The sequence below is a fragment of the Thalassophryne amazonica genome, chromosome 16 (genome assembly GCF_902500255.1).
Source record: "Thalassophryne amazonica chromosome 16, fThaAma1.1, whole genome shotgun sequence".
Taxonomy (NCBI): domain Eukaryota; kingdom Metazoa; phylum Chordata; class Actinopteri; order Batrachoidiformes; family Batrachoididae; genus Thalassophryne; species Thalassophryne amazonica.
The window spans coordinates 32,155,531-32,174,406 of record NC_047118.1 but is presented as its reverse complement, the minus strand read 5'-3'; the positions used below and the strand labels follow the sequence as shown (position 1 = coordinate 32,174,406).

Sequence of the window (18,876 nt, the reverse complement as noted above, 5' to 3'; positions counted from 1 at the left end):
TTCAGAAAGGTACCGCAATCTGCACATGGGTTTGTTTGTTTGTTTGTTTGGGGGGCGGGGTGTTTGTTTTTGTGTGACCTACATAATATCGTACATTAATCCGTATTTGTTTTATTTATTTTTATTATGTTTTAGTTTGTGCATTTGGGTATTTGGTGCAAATGTGACTCTGCAATCAGTAAAATGTGCAACAGTGTGTCACTTGCCTAAAAAAAAAATTATTTTAATTTGTAGAAAAAATCTGATTAATTCATATCCTTTGGAGATTTTCAGTATAAGCATTTCATGAGTTGTAACATTTTTAAAGTCATTTTGTCTGCACTCTGCAAGTTGTCTCCCCCTACAAAATATACAGAATTTTAATTACAAATTGTGAATACCTACTGCTGGGCAGAAAAAGAAAAAATCCAAGTTAGTGGTTAATATTTTACATCATTAATAATATAGAGTTTATGGTGCACATGTTCTGTACTTCTCCAGTTTATTGCTGTTTTCTGTGGTAGAAACTGTTCTGATTGAAAGTCACCAGTGAAAGTCTTATCATTTCCAATCCAATTATTATTTTGTATGTGTTTTGATAAATAAAGCATCCTTTTATACAAATAACAAAGTAGATGGTGTGTTTTAAAGGAAAGCAGTGATTATTGTTGTATATTCTGTTCAGTTTTAATCAAATAGTCCAGAATTATCAAACGTGTCACTGGGTTTTTGTCATTAACCAAAAATACTCTATTCCTGAAATTCTTAACATAATAAGGAAAACTCCATGAACACGTGCCGTGCTGCAGCTACAAAGAAGTATAATATCATCAGTAGAAATGGAACATAAGATGTGAAAAGAGAAAAATACAATAGACTATAGATCTGTTGGTAAAGTAGATTGTCCACTAACTGTTGGGTTGGAAGTTCCCTCTGCAATCACTGGTGTCGGTGACATTGACAAAGATACTGAAAGATGAAGCTGCTCAGCCATTGTCCCCACACACTGACCCAAAAACTAACGATGGTAAAAGATGCAGCAAAAGCTGAATAGAAAACTGTGAATGTATACATACAGTACTATACAAACCTCTTAGGTACCCTGGAATGTTGATTGAAATGTAGTTTTCTGTGGGTTTTTTTTTTTCATCTCTGGGTCAACAGAAAACAGCCTTGAAATGTAAAGCATTCCTAATTCCAACAAAATTATTATTATTATTATTATTATTATTATTATTATTATTATTATTATTATTTCATTTAAAAATAAAGATTATTTTAAAACATTTCTTTGTGGGTACATTGACTGACATATTGAATTACAAAAACATTTGATTTGCCAATGATCACACAGTAATGAAATGACAGTAAAAGCCTGACTAAAGTGTTTAAAAAAAATTAGAAAATATGCTGCAGTAAAAAAACAAACAAAAAAACAACACATTAGGATTAGAAGCATTCAACAGGTGTGTGTGGGGGGGAGACACTTCGAATTTTTAAACGATATTTTACTGACATTTAAGTCTCTCTCTTTCTCTCTCTCTCTCGAATATATATATATATATATATATATATATATATATATATATATATATATATATATATATATATATATATATATATATATATATATATATATATATATATATATAAACAAGTATCAAGGCTGCAATAAGCAAAAAAAAAAGATTATTATTATTATTATTATTATTAATTTGTTGATGTTGTGATGTAGTAGCAGTGTGTTTTCACTTCCGCTTCTTTTCCCGGAAATGATTGGTTGGCATTGGAAACCGTAGCGTTGTAGCCCGCTAGCGGTGTAATCAGTCTGTGATAAAGAAATCAAAAACGAAAGTTTTAAAAGGTTCGTGGAATATTCTAATACTGCATTTTTGCATGATTCGGCTTTGCTTAATGTATAAAGTTTATAACTGCAGGAGGCATCTTTCTAAAAAATATTTAGGAGCAATAAAGCTAGTCAAATATTAGCTCTTTTATGCTAATGTTAGGACAAAACAAGGCAGTTAAAGATGTGAAACAGTATCTAGTTAGCTGGCTAATTATACTGACAGCAAAGCTGTAATTTGCGTTACCTCACGGGGAACAGCACATGTGGACAAAGCAAAAAAACGATGGACGTGTCTTGTCCTGGAGTTTTGCTTCAGTAGAAAAAACTGCTTCCTCGCCTTTGTCCAAATAGGCTACCAACAACAGCTTCTTGGTTAACCAATTTTCAGTTATTCTTTTACTTCACCTAATTGCTGTGATTTAGTATTGCTGCTCCCTCGCTCTTCTCTGAAGTAAGACTTAGTCATTATGCGAATGAACAGTTTAGTGTCACTTTTCCACCTTAATAGTTAGCTAGGATCTTAATGTAGACATGTTAGTCTCAGCTGAAATTATTTTAGAGTTGTCAATCTTTCTTGGTTGTTCGTTTCTAGAATTCATCTGAGATTATTCTACACCTTTGCGTATTTCTCATCCTGACTATTCACCATAGAGGAGCCAAGAGTGAGTGCAGACTGCAAACAGAATGACCAGGTCTGACAACAGTCATGGTGATGTTAACAGGAACCTTTAATGCTTCATTAATTGTGAATTCATCTGTACTTTTTTGTGTGTAATAAGTAGTCTGCTGTTGCTATGGGTTTGGACATGGATATAGAGAGATTTATAGAGACAGACCCCCCCATGCTGTTATTATAAGGCAGACAGGTAGACCGTTAAGGTAGACTGGAGGTACAGAAACGCCACTTTGTACTGTATTTAGGTGCACAAACAAGCCAGAAAAAAAATCCAGTGAATAAGAATCAGGGTGATCAACCGAGCAAGAAATGTGAGTGCAGTGTTCATTTCATAAGTGTTAACTTTATTGCAATGGTTACAATTTCTACAACTATATCATGAAAAAATCCTATATTCAATCTGTAGCGCTATGAAGTAAAATGTGTAAATCATGTGTACATCTCAGACCCATGTCTTGAGAGGAGCCTCTCCTATTCTCATTGAATGGTTCATATGAAAATCAAAACAAATTGATTAAAACAAAAAAAAAATTAAATCCCCTATACTCGTGCTAAAGTTTATATGGAGAAAAATATGACTTAATTCACAAGTGGAGATGATCATTGTTAGTTAGCTGCTTTGTGCTAACTTCAGAGGACCACGTTTGATGTGTTACAATTTTCAAAACACAAATTACCATGCATGAACTTACCCATGCAAACACCAGACTCTAGTCATTACTTTTGGTTTTGATGTCAACCACGCATCCATTTGTGAAATATTTGTGAGCTTCCAAGGCTTTATAATCCATTGGCTTGCCTGTGTAGAAATGTGGTTCCACAACAAGAAAGTTAAAAATGCCCACATTCTGTCTTTGTCAGCGATAGATTTTGACAGTGTAAATTTGCCAAAGAATAGGGGTTAGTACCATCAATCAGCTTTACTTTCTGTTTATTTTGCTCTCTGTTTTTGTAAGGAATGCTTTTAAATTGTAAACTTTTGTATGTCTGGCACCATTGCTGGTAAATAAGCATTTTTTGGGTTCCAGGTATGGTGGTCGCATAATGTCAAATGACTTGAAAAGTAGGTCATGCAACCTCTCTATACTGCATACCAGCTATTGTTCCGGCATCGTTGGTTGTGCTGCACACAGAGTGGTTCAGATGCCACACACCAGCTATTTTGTTTCTATAACCATAACCACAATCTGTACTCATTATCACATGTATGCATTTTGCAGATGCTGTTATCCAAAGCAACTTACAAGTCAGAAAAAAACAAAACAAATATTAACAGCACATGCAGCAAAGTTAAGTTTCACAACAATACACAAACAAGAATAATTGAAATTTATATGCCTCTGTGACAGAGAAAATAGACACACTTGCACAATATTCTTATGTGCAAAACAGCAATTCTGCGGTAAATACTACATTATATAAAATACTCTGTCATTCAGTTATTTTTGTTTTGAGACTGTTTTATGGAGCATTTTAAAAACTGCTACCCACCTCACAAATGCATGTTTTATATATATTTTCTAAAATATTAAAAACAATGTAATATAACCACTAAATAGCCATGGAGTACACCTTTCTGACAGTGTCACCAACAGCAAAAATTTTAGTAGTATCCAAAGGTATTTGCCTGTGCACACTAGTGCAGTGGAATTGAAATGAAACTAATTACCACATTAACTATTTAGGAATTACTGCCATTTATATATACAGTAAAACTCACCTAAACCATCAATCAATCAATCAATTTTATTTATATAGCGCCAAATCACAACAAACAGTTGCCCCAAGGCACTTTATATTGTAAGGCAAGGCCAAACAATAATTACGTAAAAACCATTTCATTTATTCTCTAATAGTTAAAATTTTATTAGCAAAGAAAGTCATGAAGTCATTACTAGTTAAAGTTAGAGGAATACTCGGCTCAATAGAGCTCTGACTCTTTGTCAGCCTGGCTACAGTGCTGAAAAGAAACCTGGGGTGGTTCTTATTTTCTTCAATTAGTAATCAATCAATCAATTTTTTTTTTATATAGCGCCAAATCACAACAAACAGTTGCCCCAAGGCGCTTTATATTGTAAGGCAAGGCCATACAATAATTATGTAAAACCCCAACGGTCAAAACGACCCCCTGTGAGCAAGCACTTGGCTACAGTGGGAAGGAAAAACTCCCTTTTTAACAGGAAGAAACCTCCAGCAGAACCAGGCTCAGGGAGGGGCAGTCTTCTGCTGGGACTGGTTGGGGCTGAGGGAGAGAACCAGGAAAAAGACATGCTGTGGAGGGGAGCAGAGATCGATCACTAATGATTAAATGCAGAGTGGTGCATACAGAGCAAAAAGAGAAAGAAACAGTGCATCATGGAACCCCCAGCAGTCTACATCTATAGCAGCATAACTAAGGGATGGTTCAGGGTCACCTGATCCAGCCCTAACTATAAGCTTTAGCAAAAAGGAAAGTTTTAAGCCTAATCTTAAAAGTAGAGAGGGTGTCTGTCTCCCTGATCTGAATTGGGAGCTGGTTCCACAGGAGAGGGGCCTGAAAGCTGAAGGCTCTGCCTCCATTCTACTCTTACAAACCCTAGGAACTACAAGTAAGCCTGCAGTCTGAGAGCGAAGCGCTCTATTGGGGTGATATGGTACTACGAGGTCCCTAAGATAAGATGGACCTGATTATTCAGAACCTTATAAGTAAGAAGAAGAATTTTAAATTCTATTCTAGAATTAACAGGAAGCCAATGAAGAGAGGCCAATATGGGTGAGATATGCTCTCTCCTTCTAGTCCCCGTCAGTACTCTAGCTGCAGCATTTGAATTAACTGAAGGCTTTTTAGGGAAACTTTTAGGACAACCTGATAATAATGAATTACAATAGTCCAGCCTAGAGGAAATAAATGCATGAATTAGTTTTTCAGCATCACTCTGAGACAAGACCTTTCTGATTTTAGAGATATTGCGTAAATGCAAAAAAGCAGTCCTACATATTTGTTTAATATGCGCTTTGAATGACATATCCTGATCAAAAATGACTCCAAGATTTCTCACAGTATTACTAGAGGTCAGGGGTAATGCCATCCAGAGTAAGGATCTGGTTAGACACCATGTTTCTAAGATTTGTGGGGCAAGTACAATAACTTCAGTTTTATCTGAGTTTACAAGCAGGAAATTAGAGGTCATCCATGTCTTATGTCTGTAAGACAATCCTGCAGTTTAGCTAATTGGTGTGTGTCCTCTGGCTTCATGGATAGATAAAGCTGGGTATCATCTGCGTAACAATGAAAATTTAAGCAATACCGTCTAATAATACTGCCTAAGGGAAGCATGTATAAAGTGAATAAAATTGGTCCTAGCACAGAACCTTGTGGAACTCCATAATTAACCTTAGTCTGTGAAGAAGATTCCCCATTTACATGAACAAATTGTATCTATTAGATAAATATGATTCAACCACCGCAGCACAGTGCCTTTAATACCTATGGCATGCTCTAATCTCTGTAATAAATTTTATGGTCAACAGTATCAAAAGCAGCACTGAGGTCTAACAGAACAAGCACAGAGATGAGTCCACTGTCCGAGGCCATAAGAAGATCATTTGTAACCTTCACTAATGCTGTTTCTGTACTATGATGAATTCTAAAACCTGACTGAAACTCTTCAAATAGACCATTCCTCTGCAGATGATCAGTTAGCTGTTTTACAACTACCCTTTCAAGAATTTTTGAGAGAAAAGGAAGGTTGGAGATTGGCCTATAATTAGCTAAGATAGCTGGGTCAAGTGATGGCTTTTTAAGTAATGGTTTAATTACTGCCACCTTAAAAGCCTGTGGTACATAGCCAACTAACAAAGATAGATTGATCATATTTAAGATCGAAGCATTAAATAATGGTAGGGCTTCCTTGAGCAGCCTGGTAGGAATGGGGTCTAATAAACATGTTGATGGTTTGGATGAAGTAACTAATGAAAATAACTCAGACAGAACAATCGGAGAGAAAGAGTCTAACCAAATACCGGCATCACTGAAAGCAGCCAAAGATAACGATACGTCTTTGGGATGGTTATGAGTAATTTTTTCTCTAATAGTTAAAATTGTGTTAGCAAAGAAAGTCATGAAGTCATTACTAGTTAAAGTTAATGGAATACTCAGCTCAATAGAGCTCTGACTCTTTGTCAGCCTGGCTACAGTGCTGAAAAGAAACCTGGGGTTGTTCTTATTTTCTTCAATTAGTGATGAGTAGAAAGATGTCCTAGCTTTACGGAGGGCTTTTTTATAGAGCAACAGACTCTTTTTCCAGGCTAAGTGAAGATCTTCTAAATTAGTGAGACGCCATTTCCTCTCCAACTTACGGGTTATCTGCTTTAAGCTACGAGTTTGTGAGTTATACCACGGAGTCAGGCACTTCTGATTTAAAGCTCTCTTTTTTAGAGGAGCTACAGCATCCAAAGTTGTCTTCAATGAGGATGTAAAACTATTGACGAGATACTCTATCTCACTTACAGAGTTTAGGTAGCTACTCTGCACTGTGTTGGTATATGGCATTAGAGAACATAAAGAAGGAATCATATCCTTAAACCTAGTTACAGTGCTTTCTGAAAGACTTCTAGTGTAATGAAACTTATTCCCCACTGCTGGGTAGTCCATCAGAGTAAATGTAAATGTTATTAAGAAATGATCAGACAGAAGGGAGTTTTCAGGGAATACTGTTAAGTCTTCTATTTCCATACCATAAGTCAGAACAAGATCTAAGATATGATTAAAGTGGTGGGTGGACTCATTTACATTTTGAGCAAAGCCAATTGAGTCTAATAATAGATTAAATGCAGTGTTGAGGCTGTCATTCTCAGCATCTGTGTGGATGTTAAAATCGCCCACTATAATTATCTTATCTGAGCTAAGCACTAAGTCAGACAAAAGGTCTGAAAATTCACAGAGAAACTCACAGTAACGACCAGGAGGACGATAGATAGCAACAAATAAAACTGGTTTTTGGGACTTCCAATTTGGATGGACAAGACTAAGAGTCAAGCTTTCAAATGAATTAAAGCTCTGTCTGGGTTTTTGATTCATTAATAAGCTGGAATGGAAGATTGCTGCTAATCCTCCGCCTCGGCCCGTGCTACGAGCGTTCTGGCAGTTAGTGTGACTCGGGGGTGTTGACTCATTTAAACTAACATATTCATCCTGCTGTAACCAGGTTTCTGTAAGGCAGAATAAATCAATATGTTGATCAATTATTATATCATTTACTAACAGGGACTTAGAAGAGAGAGACCTAATGTTTAATAGACCACATTTAACTGTTTTAGTCTGTGGTGCAGTTGAAGGTGCTATATTATTTTTTCTTTTTGAATTTTTATGCTTAAATAGATTTTTGCTGGTTATTGGTGGTCGTATGAACTGGATATTGGCACTCATCGGACAAAAGCAAACGTCCCAGTGGTTTTGTATGGTTTTCCATGTAATAAACACCACATATACCGAATTTTTTATGACGGATTTTCACTCACATCGGATAAAACATCCTGCCCCATTACAGTGAATTGTCTTTAAAAAACCCTTGCATGTACCAGACAAAGCAGTCTGGACGTGGTCAGTAACAGAGGTATAAAATTACGTTCAGCACTGACACTCACCGATTTGAAGAAAGTAGATACCATATTTTCATGATTAAAAGCTCGGTCATTTTTTTTTTCTCAAACCAGGCTCAGACACAGGACCCGCAGTCTGACGTGCACCTGCTAAATCAGACACTGCAAAAGGCTGTGGTTTGTCACATTTCACTCCTTTTTCTCCTGTTATATTTTAAAAGTTTTTGCATTGTGCACGCTGATTACATTTTGATCATGGATCAAATACATTTGGCAGAAAAGTCAGCAAATATGACCAACTTTACAACACAGAATCAGGAAAAGATGCTCAAATGACCCGCAATTCATGGAGGAAATTGTACACCTTACCTTTAGTTTGGAGGTTGATGATTGTATAAAGAAACTCGTTGAGGAGCAAATTAATCCAGAAAAATTGCAGAAAGATGCAATAGAGAACTTTAAAATATTAATGCACACGTCGATGTCATCGCATGGCCACAGAGTTGCAAAAGCAGAAATCAAGAGGATTAGGATTTTAAGGTACACTCCGCAGCGGACTTAGAAAAAAGAGTGACTCTGCCATATATAGTCTTTCTAATGAACATGATGCCTGCTGCTTATTTAAGGCAGGCCTTTATTTTTTTCAGAGAAATTTTTGATCTGGTCATTAAATGAGGCCGATCCCAATTCAGGATTCCCCGTAGATCGTTCAGCACATCCTGACTGTAACTAATCCGTTACATAAATCTAACAGATTTTGCCCATTTTGTACATGTAACAGATTTTGTCTGTTTTATACATATAATGGAGTTCAGTTATAAGAGACAAAATTCGCTGGTTCACCTGAATCTATTATATGCAAGATTTACTGTATATTAGATGACAGGAGTGCTGCAGAGAAAGATTTTCACAAAGAGAGGATGTGAAATTTCAGTTGCGGTTTGCCAAAAGGCACATGCTCAAGCCTAGATTTGGTCAGTTTTTTGTTGTTTTTTTGTATTATTCTTCTGCGGTGACACTGTGACTGGTACTACAAGTATAACAGCCAAAATTTGTTTAATTTCAACAGGAGAAAATTATAAAAAAAAAATTATCACTGTCCAACTACTTATGGACCTATCTGTAGCATTTATTGATATATAATGATTTATTGATATTACCCCCTCTGAATGTGAACACAGAAAACAGAGGAGCAATTGAGACAAAATGTGAAAAAATTACCCTTCAGTCAAGAAAGTGCTGATACAGTTTTGAGTCAGATCCAGATCTGATTAGATCTGATTCAAAATCTTTAATCACTTTCTTTGTCTTTTTAATCTCTTTCCCAGATTTTCAGGAACTGACCTCATGCAATCACAGAGCTCTGCACAGTTGTGTTCAAAATAATAGCAGTGTGTTTTCCATGTAATGTTTAGTTGCTTCAGGAAGGGCATCCAGCATAAAACATGTGCCAAATCAACATGCAGACCCACCTTGGGTGTTTCAACAAGACAACAACCCCAAACACACCAGCAAGCAGCATCTCGGTTCCAGAGCAACAAGTTTAAAGTTATGACGTGACCAGCCCAAACTCAGGACCTTAATCCAATAGAATTAATAGAAGACTTATGGGGTGACATCAGAAATGCTGTTTCTGAGGCAAAGCCAAGAAGTGCAGAGGAATTATGAAATGTAGTCCAATCGTCCTGGGCTGGAATACCTGTTCACAGGGGCTAGAAGTATGTTGACTCCCTGCAACACAGATATGAAGCAGTTCTCAGAAACAGTGTTGCTAAATATTAGTTCAGGGATTCATGGGAAAGCTAAATCTTCAGTTTCTACAGTAAATGTTTGAGCTTATAAAGCAAATGCAGACTGCTGTTTTTTTGTGTATGTGTGAAAATAAAATCTCTTATAAGGATTTTGAGCTTTACTCAGTTTTTTAAACACTCCGCTATTATGTTGAACGCAACTGTACATGTATTGCACAGAAACCTATAGAACCAATTATAAAATCCCCTCCTCTGTCAGCTGGCAGAGTTGATCATCACTGTTATCCCAGAAAGCCTTGCGCTCTGTGTTTTGGAGTGCACCTTCTAGTGTGGTGAATTGGCTTGTGTTACACTAACGTGTCTATTTTTATGGTCACTGAGTGAATGTTGCGCACCATAGTTGAGTATCCCATAAAATAATCTTACTTCCCTCTCTTTCCTTTTGTGCTGTGAGAATAGTTCATTTCCTTGTGAGGATGAATAAGGTGTTATCACACATGGAACAGTAATTTATGGGAGGCAAAAATGAAAGTGATTAATTGAAGTTAAGTAAATAAGTTATGGTCCCACACTACCAATTCTGCTGTTTTTATGTGTAAAGCTCATCTGCTCCCAGGATGGTGAATAGTTACAAGCGGACTTCAAGCCCCCGGTCACCTACCAACAGTGGGGAACTCTTCACTCCAGCACATGAGGAAAATGTGCGCTTTATCCATGAAAGTAAGTCTTCACTCCAAGATTGTCACATGATGAATTTTCATCATTTTGGGCTTTGTGAAACAGTGATCTGTGTTTTTCATCATTTGAGGACATATTAATTACCAAATAACCAATGAATTAATCCAGAAAATAACAAAACAGATTATTTAATAACAAAAATAATTATTAGTTGCAGCCCACTGAAATATTTTTGGATTTTGGTTTCTGTCTTTTTGTATCTCAGGAAGAGGCAAACCTGTGTGCAAGATTGTCTTCCATATTAGTCTGTAGGCCAAGCCGGTTTTCAGTACCACTTAAGGGGGCTAAACAGCACTTGCAATCCAGCCTCAGTATACCCTGGAATACATAAAAAGATATGCTCACCATTCCAGGGTGGCAGCTATAGCCAGGTGGGGCTTAATGAAGGATTACACAGGAATTAACATTTAAAAATGTGCCAATCATATCAAAGAGTATGCCACATTATTTGTCTGATAATAAAGATTCCAAAATGTTATAGTTTTTATTATCTATGACTGAATGTTATGGGGTAAGAACAGCTAAAATATTGACAAAGGTAAATTTCGGTTTGTAGAGGGATCAAAAGTTAACATTGCTCCAGTTTTGGTAGAATGTGTAAAATTATTGGTTGAGCTAATAGGGTTAAAACATAGTTTGCACCATCTGTTATACTTGTTGTCATGTTACGGGGTAATGTCATAGATCCAGTGGATGTTTTACCTTGTTTGACCGTATAATTGGACACCAAGCATTCAACACAGTCACAACTATTCCATTTTAATCCTATGTATTAGCTCAACCTATTACCCCAGTAATTTGCATCACATTTTATTGAAATTTGAGCAGCTTTAACTTTCAACCCCTGTAAAAACTGAAATTTGCCATTGTCACCTTTTTTTGTTTTTGTTTTTGCTGTTTTTACACCTTAATGCCATAACATTTTGGCATTATGGCGTAAACACAGTGACTGGACCACAGTAATATATGGAGAAGAACCCAAATACTCACTTATGTGGCAAGTACCTGAAGTTGATTTGTTGTAATTGGATTGTTATAGATAAATATCCATCATAGGTAGGCCATGGTACACTGAGGCTGGATTGTTAGTGTTATTTAGTCCCCTTAAGTGGTACGAAAATCCTGCTTGTCCAGTTAGGTCCAAATTGGCTTTGGGTTCATAGGCTAAATGCCTTTTTTTTTTTTTTTTTTTTTTTTTTATATATATAACCAAAGGATAATCAGCTCATCAGAAAATAATTCAGGGGTTTTCGTAAACCGGGAAATAGGGGCCCTGCGCACCTTGTTTTGACTGCATGGGCCCTTGCCAAAATGCTCATTGATTTATTTATTGAAACGTTATTCCTAGCATACAGACTTCCCCTCGGCAATTGATTCTTCCGTAAATACATAACATGGCTCAATAATATCTTAGTTCAATAAGCTGTTTTATTCTCACAGATACATGATAAAGCAGCACTCACGTAATTTTAAAATAAATTATTTGACCTCATATCATCTCAAACCTTGTTTTGAATCTACGCAGCTATGAATGACAGATTTATTCTACTATTGAATATTACTTCAAATACGTTTAGTGGAATATTGTTCATTTAGTTTACCTTGCATTGCTGTGCACTTTCAGATTTTTCATAATTGTGTCCTTGCTGTGGCTTGACTTCTGTGTCATAAATGGAAAGTTGTTTTAATGAAAATGAGTACAATTTTTTTCGTGCTACCACGACCCTCACTCCGTGTAAATATATAACATAAATATGGACTTTTTGTTCTATTCAGCCTTAAAATTGTGCTTAATATGCACCATTTGGTACTTCATTTTCAAAAAAGTTTCTCCAGATAACCCTCTCCCACACCCTCTCCAGTGTTGGCGCTCACAGTCCAACAGTTTAAGATTTTTTTTTTTTTTTGACCTCACCCTACTTACATGTCTGGAATAAGTGAAAATGTGTCATTTTTATTATTTTATTTATATTTTATTTTTATTATTATTTCAGTGGGCTGCAACTAATAATTATTTTTGTTATTAAATAATCTGTTTTGTTATTATCGTTTCGGACGACCTGCCCTCGCCCGAAACATTACGTTTTGTTTAATAAAGCTTTTTCTGTATCGGAGCACTGTGGCTGTGCGGATCATTTGGTCTCTATCTTTGGTACAATCTTTTATGGTTCTGCACGCCTTTTTATGTGTTTTGGATGTGCGTGTCTTTATTGCATTACTTGTAGAAATAAAAGGGGACAGATGTGGAAACAGATAATGTTTATAATGTTTTCTGGTGTGTAAGAAGTTATTGTTTTATTGTTTACATAGGTTGGCAGTGTGTGCTCAGAGACATCAGATCAACACAAAATAGCGAACGCAGTGACCGTGGACCACAGGAATATGTGGAGAAGAACCCAAATCCTAACCTACATGGCAAGTGCCTGAAGTGGATTTGTTGTAATTGGATTCTTATAGATGCACATCTATGTATATATATATGTGTGTGTATATATATATATATATATATATATATATATATAATATATATATATATATATATAGATAGATAGATATAGATATTTATGCTTTGTTTTCTTTACTGTTTTTTCAGCTTTCACACCAGTGGACCTGAGTGACCTCAAGAAACGCATCACACAGGACTCTAAGAAATCCTAGTCTTTATGATGGTCCAACAGATTTTCTTCCGTCTGTTATCCTTGAGAACTTTGCTCCATCAACCCTCTGTCAACCAGAAAGTCAGCCCTCTTGGACACTCAAAATGCCAGTTTCTTTTCTACATTAAGGACCATAGTTCTTATTCTCTCTCTCTCTCTCTCTCTCTCTCTCTCTCTCTCTCTCTCTCTCTCTCTCTCTCTCTCTCTCTCTCTCTCTCTCTCTCTCTCTCAGCTATGAAGAAAAGGTCTGGGACTTCAGGGAGTTTAAAGGGGGTGTATTAACACTGCATTGCATATGTTCATTGTTAATGGAACTGATGCAGAGTTTCATCACAATTTGCTGACATGTTGAAGCTGAGGTACAAACTGTTGACGCTCTCCATGAGTCACAAAAGACTGCAGTCTTACATGCGAAACCTCTTCTTGGCTAATACAACTTACATGACTGGTGGAAAATGTGAAAGGGCTGACTTATTTTTATTTTTTATTTTATTTTTCGAAGATAGTTTGATAGATAAATTGTAGAAGTATTGAAATGGCCACGTGGGACACAAATTTTATGGACAAGTTTTGGAAGCCAAATGCAGCGTAAAAGGCCAAGCTTTTTATTCTGAAATCCCATTGTCCGAAAATGGACTTTGAAAAGTAAAGTCCACCCAGAGTTTGCTGCCCTTGATTAATTCCTCAGAAACTTGGCAACAAAATGTTAAATAAAGGACTTTTACAGTATTTTCACTTGTGTTGACCATATATAGAGAAATACCCAGACTGAATTTTCTACCTCAAAGATGGCAGAATGCAGCTACGTGAATATTACCATTTTTTGTTTTGAGTCAGGTCAAGTCTCTGAGCATGCACTCGAGCCACATTTTGCCACATCCACCACACTGTGGAACCTGTCCATCTCTGCCTCTCGAAAGTAGCCATTTAAACACCATAGTGACGTGAAATGTGGGCTTTTATTTGACCTTATTCAGTTTCTGTGGTCTTCCACCTGTGTGCTGGATCATGTCCAGAGACGTAACCTGCATGGCCAAAATGCTGCAGCTGATGTTCCCTCACAATGCAAGTGGTATGCATCTTGCTAAGTACAGTAGTGTTCAGAATAATAGTAGTGCTATGTGACTAAAAAGATTAATCCAGGTTTTGAGTATATTTCTTATTGTTACATGGGAAACAAGGTACCAGTAGATTCAGTAGATTCTCACAAATCCAACAAGACCAAGCATTCATGATATGCACACTCTTAAGGCTATGAAATTGGGCTATTAGTAAAAAAAAAAAGTAGAAAGGGTGTGTTCACAATAATAGTAGTGTGGCATTCAGTCAGTGAGTTCGTCAGTTTTGTGGAACAAACAGGTGTGAATCAGGTGTCCCCTATTTAAGGATGAAGCCAGCACCTGTTGAACATGCTTTTCTCTTTGAAAGCCTGAGGAAAATGGGACGTTCAAGACATTGTTCAGAAGAACAGCGTAGTTTGATTAAAAAGTTGATTGGAGAGGGGAAAACTTATACGCAGGTGCAAAAAATTATAGGCTGTTCATCTATAATGCTCTCCAGTGCTTTAAAATGGACAAAAAAAAACATACGTGTGGAAGAAAACGGAAAACAACCATCAAAATGGATAGAAGAATAACCAGAATGGCAAAGGCTCACCCATTGATCAGCTCCAGGATGATCAAAGACAGTCTGGAGTTACCTGTAAGTGCTGTGACAGAAGACGCCTGTGTGAAGCTAATTTATTTGCAAGAATCCCCTGCAAAGTCCCTCTGTTAAATAAAAGACGTGCAGAAGAGGTTACAATTTGCAAAAGAACACATCAACTGGCCTAAAGAGAAATGGAGGAATATTTTGTGGATTGATGAGAGTAAAATTGTTCTTTTTGGGTCTAAGGGCCGCAGACAGTTTGTGAGACGACCCCCAAACTCTGAATTCAAGCCACAGTTCACAGTGAAGACAGTGAAGCATGGTGGTGTAAGCATCATGATATGGGCATGTTTCTCCTACTATGGTGTTGGGCCTATATATCGCATACCAGGTATCATGGATCAGTTTGGATATGTCAAAATACTTGAAGAGGTCATCTTGCCTTATGCTGAAGAGGACATGCCCTTGAAATGGGTGTTTCAACAAGACAATGACCCCAAGCACACTAGTAAACGAGCAAAATCTTGGTTCCAAACCAACAAAATTAATGCCTCGCAGATGTGAAGAAATCATGAAAAACTGTGGTTATACGACTAAATACTAGTTTAGTGATTCACAGGATTGCTAAAAAAGCAGTTTGAACTAGTTTCGAGTTTGTAGCGTCAACAGCAGATGCTACTATTATTGTGAACACCCCCTTTTCTACTTTTTTTTACTAATAGCCCAATTTCATAGCCTTAAGAGTGTGCATATCATGAATGCTTGGTCTTGTTGGATTTGTGAGAATCTACTGAATCTACTGGTACCTTGATTCCCATGTAACAATAAGAAATATACTCAAAACCTGGATTAATCTTTTTAGTCACATAGCACTACTATTATTCTGAACACTACTGTACCTTTTCATTTGAGACAAACTAATTCATGCAGTAACTATGAATCCTCCAAAGTGGTTAGTGTCCATGTCTCACTGCTATACAGTTTTCATACAAAGGTACTAACATCGCCACCAACCTCTTGACGCCATAAACTCTCTGCAGGCACCTCTCAGGTTCTAAGGCTGACAACCCAAACAGATGAATGTTACTGCTGAGATAATTGAATCTCACAAGTCACAGCATCCAGATGCACTTCTGATGGCTGAGTCCAGGAAATCACTGAAAGTAAATGAGACTGTGTCCCAATTCAGCGGCTGCATCCTTCAAAGCCTGCACTCTTCGACTGTGTAAGTCACAGTGGCATGACTGGGCTGTCCCCTTTTGAAGGCTCCTTCGAATGCGACTGACAAATGCGGCCTTCTTTCCCCTGAAAACAAAACGTGTATCTAGGGTGGTCTCCAGAATGTGTTCAGTTAATATATCTGTCCATTACAACATCATCCACTGTGTGGGTTTGAAGGGTTGACTCAGTCGATCTCTAAAATGTCACTCTTAAGACATATTTACAATAAATTATTCTTACACCACGCACTGAACAGGCACAGCTATTTCACAAACCATTTTATACAAATAGGAGTTGACAATTCTTACAAGTCATGTCAGGGGGCACCTCCTCCAAGGCAGACACCTTGGCCAACAGTTGGTCCCACCGGGGTGGACACTGACTGCCTCTGACCTGTTTTCCCACTCATCCTTGGTTCTGTCTGATTTAGGGAAAGGAGATGAAATACTGTTAACCAAATATAGCAAGCGTCATAGCTATCAAACATTTCTATACCTTGAGTTTTAATAGCAAAGTACAGTATGATCTGCATTATTTGTTTAAGACTTGAAATTACATAGCTTCTGAAATATATATATACTAACTCATTGAACATTGTTGGAATTCAACGAAATTTGCCATAGCTGAGCAACTTGTTGACTCGAAGTTTAGATTACTGTTAGCTAATAGTGCACAGCTTAACCAGCTTTAACTGGGCTAGGCCATCTCCTTTAACTTGAGTTTAGATTATATATTTTCCATAAATTTATTATGTATTTTCTTTCACTGGGCTTGTTAAATATATTTTATATTGTATTTTGTATGTTAAACTAATTGAATATAGTTTCAATAACAAAAAAAGACCATCTCATTTCAGAACAGTTGGTTCTGCTTCTGCAGTCTCAGAAGGCCTGATTGTTGTAGGACACAGCCTTCATTAGCCTTGATCCAGGACAGAATCCTAACACTCTGATTCCTCACCCATCTTCTCAAGTGTGGCACTGAAATCAGTGTATCCATTGATTCCGTGAAGATCATAACATTGAACATTGACCGGAAAGTCAAGGCCGGTAAACTTTTCCAGCAAATGTATCTAAATTGCTAACTTCAAAGAAATGGCTTGACATTATTGATTCACTGTTTTGTGTATGATGTAAAAAAAAAAAAATTATAATAATAAAATTGCAATGAAAAGAATGTGGATTGGGGAACAAAAAAAAACAAAAAAACTTCAATCCTCAAGGAAAAAAAAAAAGAATTGTGAAATGATTAAATTTTAGTCCATGGGCCAAGCAGGTTTTCAGTACCACTTTACAGTGGCAAAAGAACACAATCCAGCTTTAGTAAACCATGGCCAACACAAAAATATATGGTAGCCATCCCAGGGTGGTTAAAGTTGCTCCAATTTTTTTATTTATGCAAATTGTTGGTTGGGCTAATGGGAAACAGTTTGCACCATCTGTGGTGCTCAGTTTATCATGTGATATGGTAACATATGCATATGTCATAGAATACAGTGAGTGTCAACCCGTTGACCATTACTTTGGAGACTGAACATTCAACAACAGTCACAAGAATTCTATTTTTTAAACCCCTATTAGTTCAAGCATTAATTTGCATCCTTGTTATCATAATTCGAGCAACTTTTATTTTTTACCCAGTACAAACTGAAATTGACCTTTGTCACCATTTTGCTGGTTTTACCCCATAACTCCTTAACATTTTGACAGATAGAACTATACTTTTTTGGAATCTTTATATCGGATAAATAATGTGGTATATTTCTCCATATGATTGGAGGATGTTTAAATATTGAGCCCTACCTAAAGCTATTTTTGTGTCGGCCATGGTATACTGAGGCTGGATTGTAAATGTTGTTATGCCACTTTTAAGTGTTAATGATTTAATCAAAATTTACTGTAGGCACATGAACTAATTCTGGTTACCCTGATTTGATTTTGTGATCAAAACTTTTTTTCTGCCTTCTTTTTTCCCCTTATTGTTATATTGAACAAACTACACACAAACAACCACACCATCAGTTCAACATAGAAAATACAACAGTTTAAAAAAAAAAAAACAAGCACAGTGAAAGAAAAAAAAAATAAAGTTACAGAAAATATAAAATCTAAATTAAAGTGACAGACTTCTTTTAGATCAATTTATAGTTGACATTGATTTTGGAATATAACAGCAGCTGGCTCGTCTTGAGAGTGTCAAAATAATGATGAAAACTCATACCTGAAAGAATTTAAAGCATGGATTTGTATAGAGAAATTTGGATTTATAGATATGAAATTTCCCTAACTAAATAAAAAGGTTGATGTTTAATTTTTTATTATTATTATTATTATTTAAAAATAGGTCTTTTTTTATTGCAATATTTAGAATAAAATGTACATGAACATCAGAATGCCGGGGGGGAAGCAAAAGCAATTATATATTACATACATTTTCTCTATCACAATGAGAAAAATACAAAAGAAAATGTCTATACAATATGAGATCAAATAATGTTGAATATGTTAAATGACAAGCAGCTATCATATGTGAAGATTGCTTTTTGATTTGAGCTCTTTGCTATGGAGGACAAGTACATTTCAATTTCTTTATGACAACAGGGGAAAAATAATTTTTTGTAATATTTTTTTAAAAATATTTTTATTATTTTAAAATTATTATTTTAACATATTTTTACAAATATTTAAAGTATTATTTAAAAATATGTGATAAGCGATAGGTCACAGTTACGCAATGCTGCGCGCTGACGTCACGTTACCAACGTAAACGCATTTCCCT

General features: G+C 36.3%; 1 protein-coding gene across 3 annotated transcripts; it reads left to right on the top strand.

The window, feature by feature from the left end:
- The first annotated feature begins 1,737 nt into the window (after positions 1-1,737).
- mcrip1 (MAPK regulated corepressor interacting protein 1) lies at positions 1,738-13,959 on the top strand. Of its 3 annotated transcripts, XM_034190738.1 has the most exons (6): positions 1,738-1,843; positions 2,421-2,520; positions 3,725-3,794; positions 10,452-10,555; positions 12,884-12,988; positions 13,167-13,959. In XM_034190738.1, the coding sequence occupies exons 3-6, from the start codon at positions 3,784-3,786 to the stop codon at positions 13,229-13,231; spliced, it is 285 nt and encodes a 94-aa protein (XP_034046629.1). In that variant the 5' UTR covers positions 1,738-1,843; positions 2,421-2,520; positions 3,725-3,783; the 3' UTR covers positions 13,232-13,959. The 3 variants fall into 3 exon arrangements, with proteins under 3 accessions (XP_034046629.1, XP_034046630.1, XP_034046628.1); XM_034190739.1 differs by lacking the exon at positions 3,725-3,794; XM_034190737.1 differs by lacking the exon at positions 3,725-3,794 and having other exon boundaries at positions 10,437-10,555.
- The last annotated feature ends 4,917 nt before the right edge of the window (positions 13,960-18,876 follow it).

Bases quoted from the DNA above. Each gene is read 5' to 3' on its own strand.
- mcrip1 (XM_034190737.1), top strand. The intron at 10,556-12,883 runs GTAAGTCTTCAC...TTGTTTACATAG, and splicing joins TGTGCGCTTTATCCATGAAA to GTTGGCAGTGTGTGCTCAGA. The intron at 12,989-13,166 runs GCAAGTGCCTGA...CTGTTTTTTCAG, and splicing joins CCCAAATCCTAACCTACATG to CTTTCACACCAGTGGACCTG.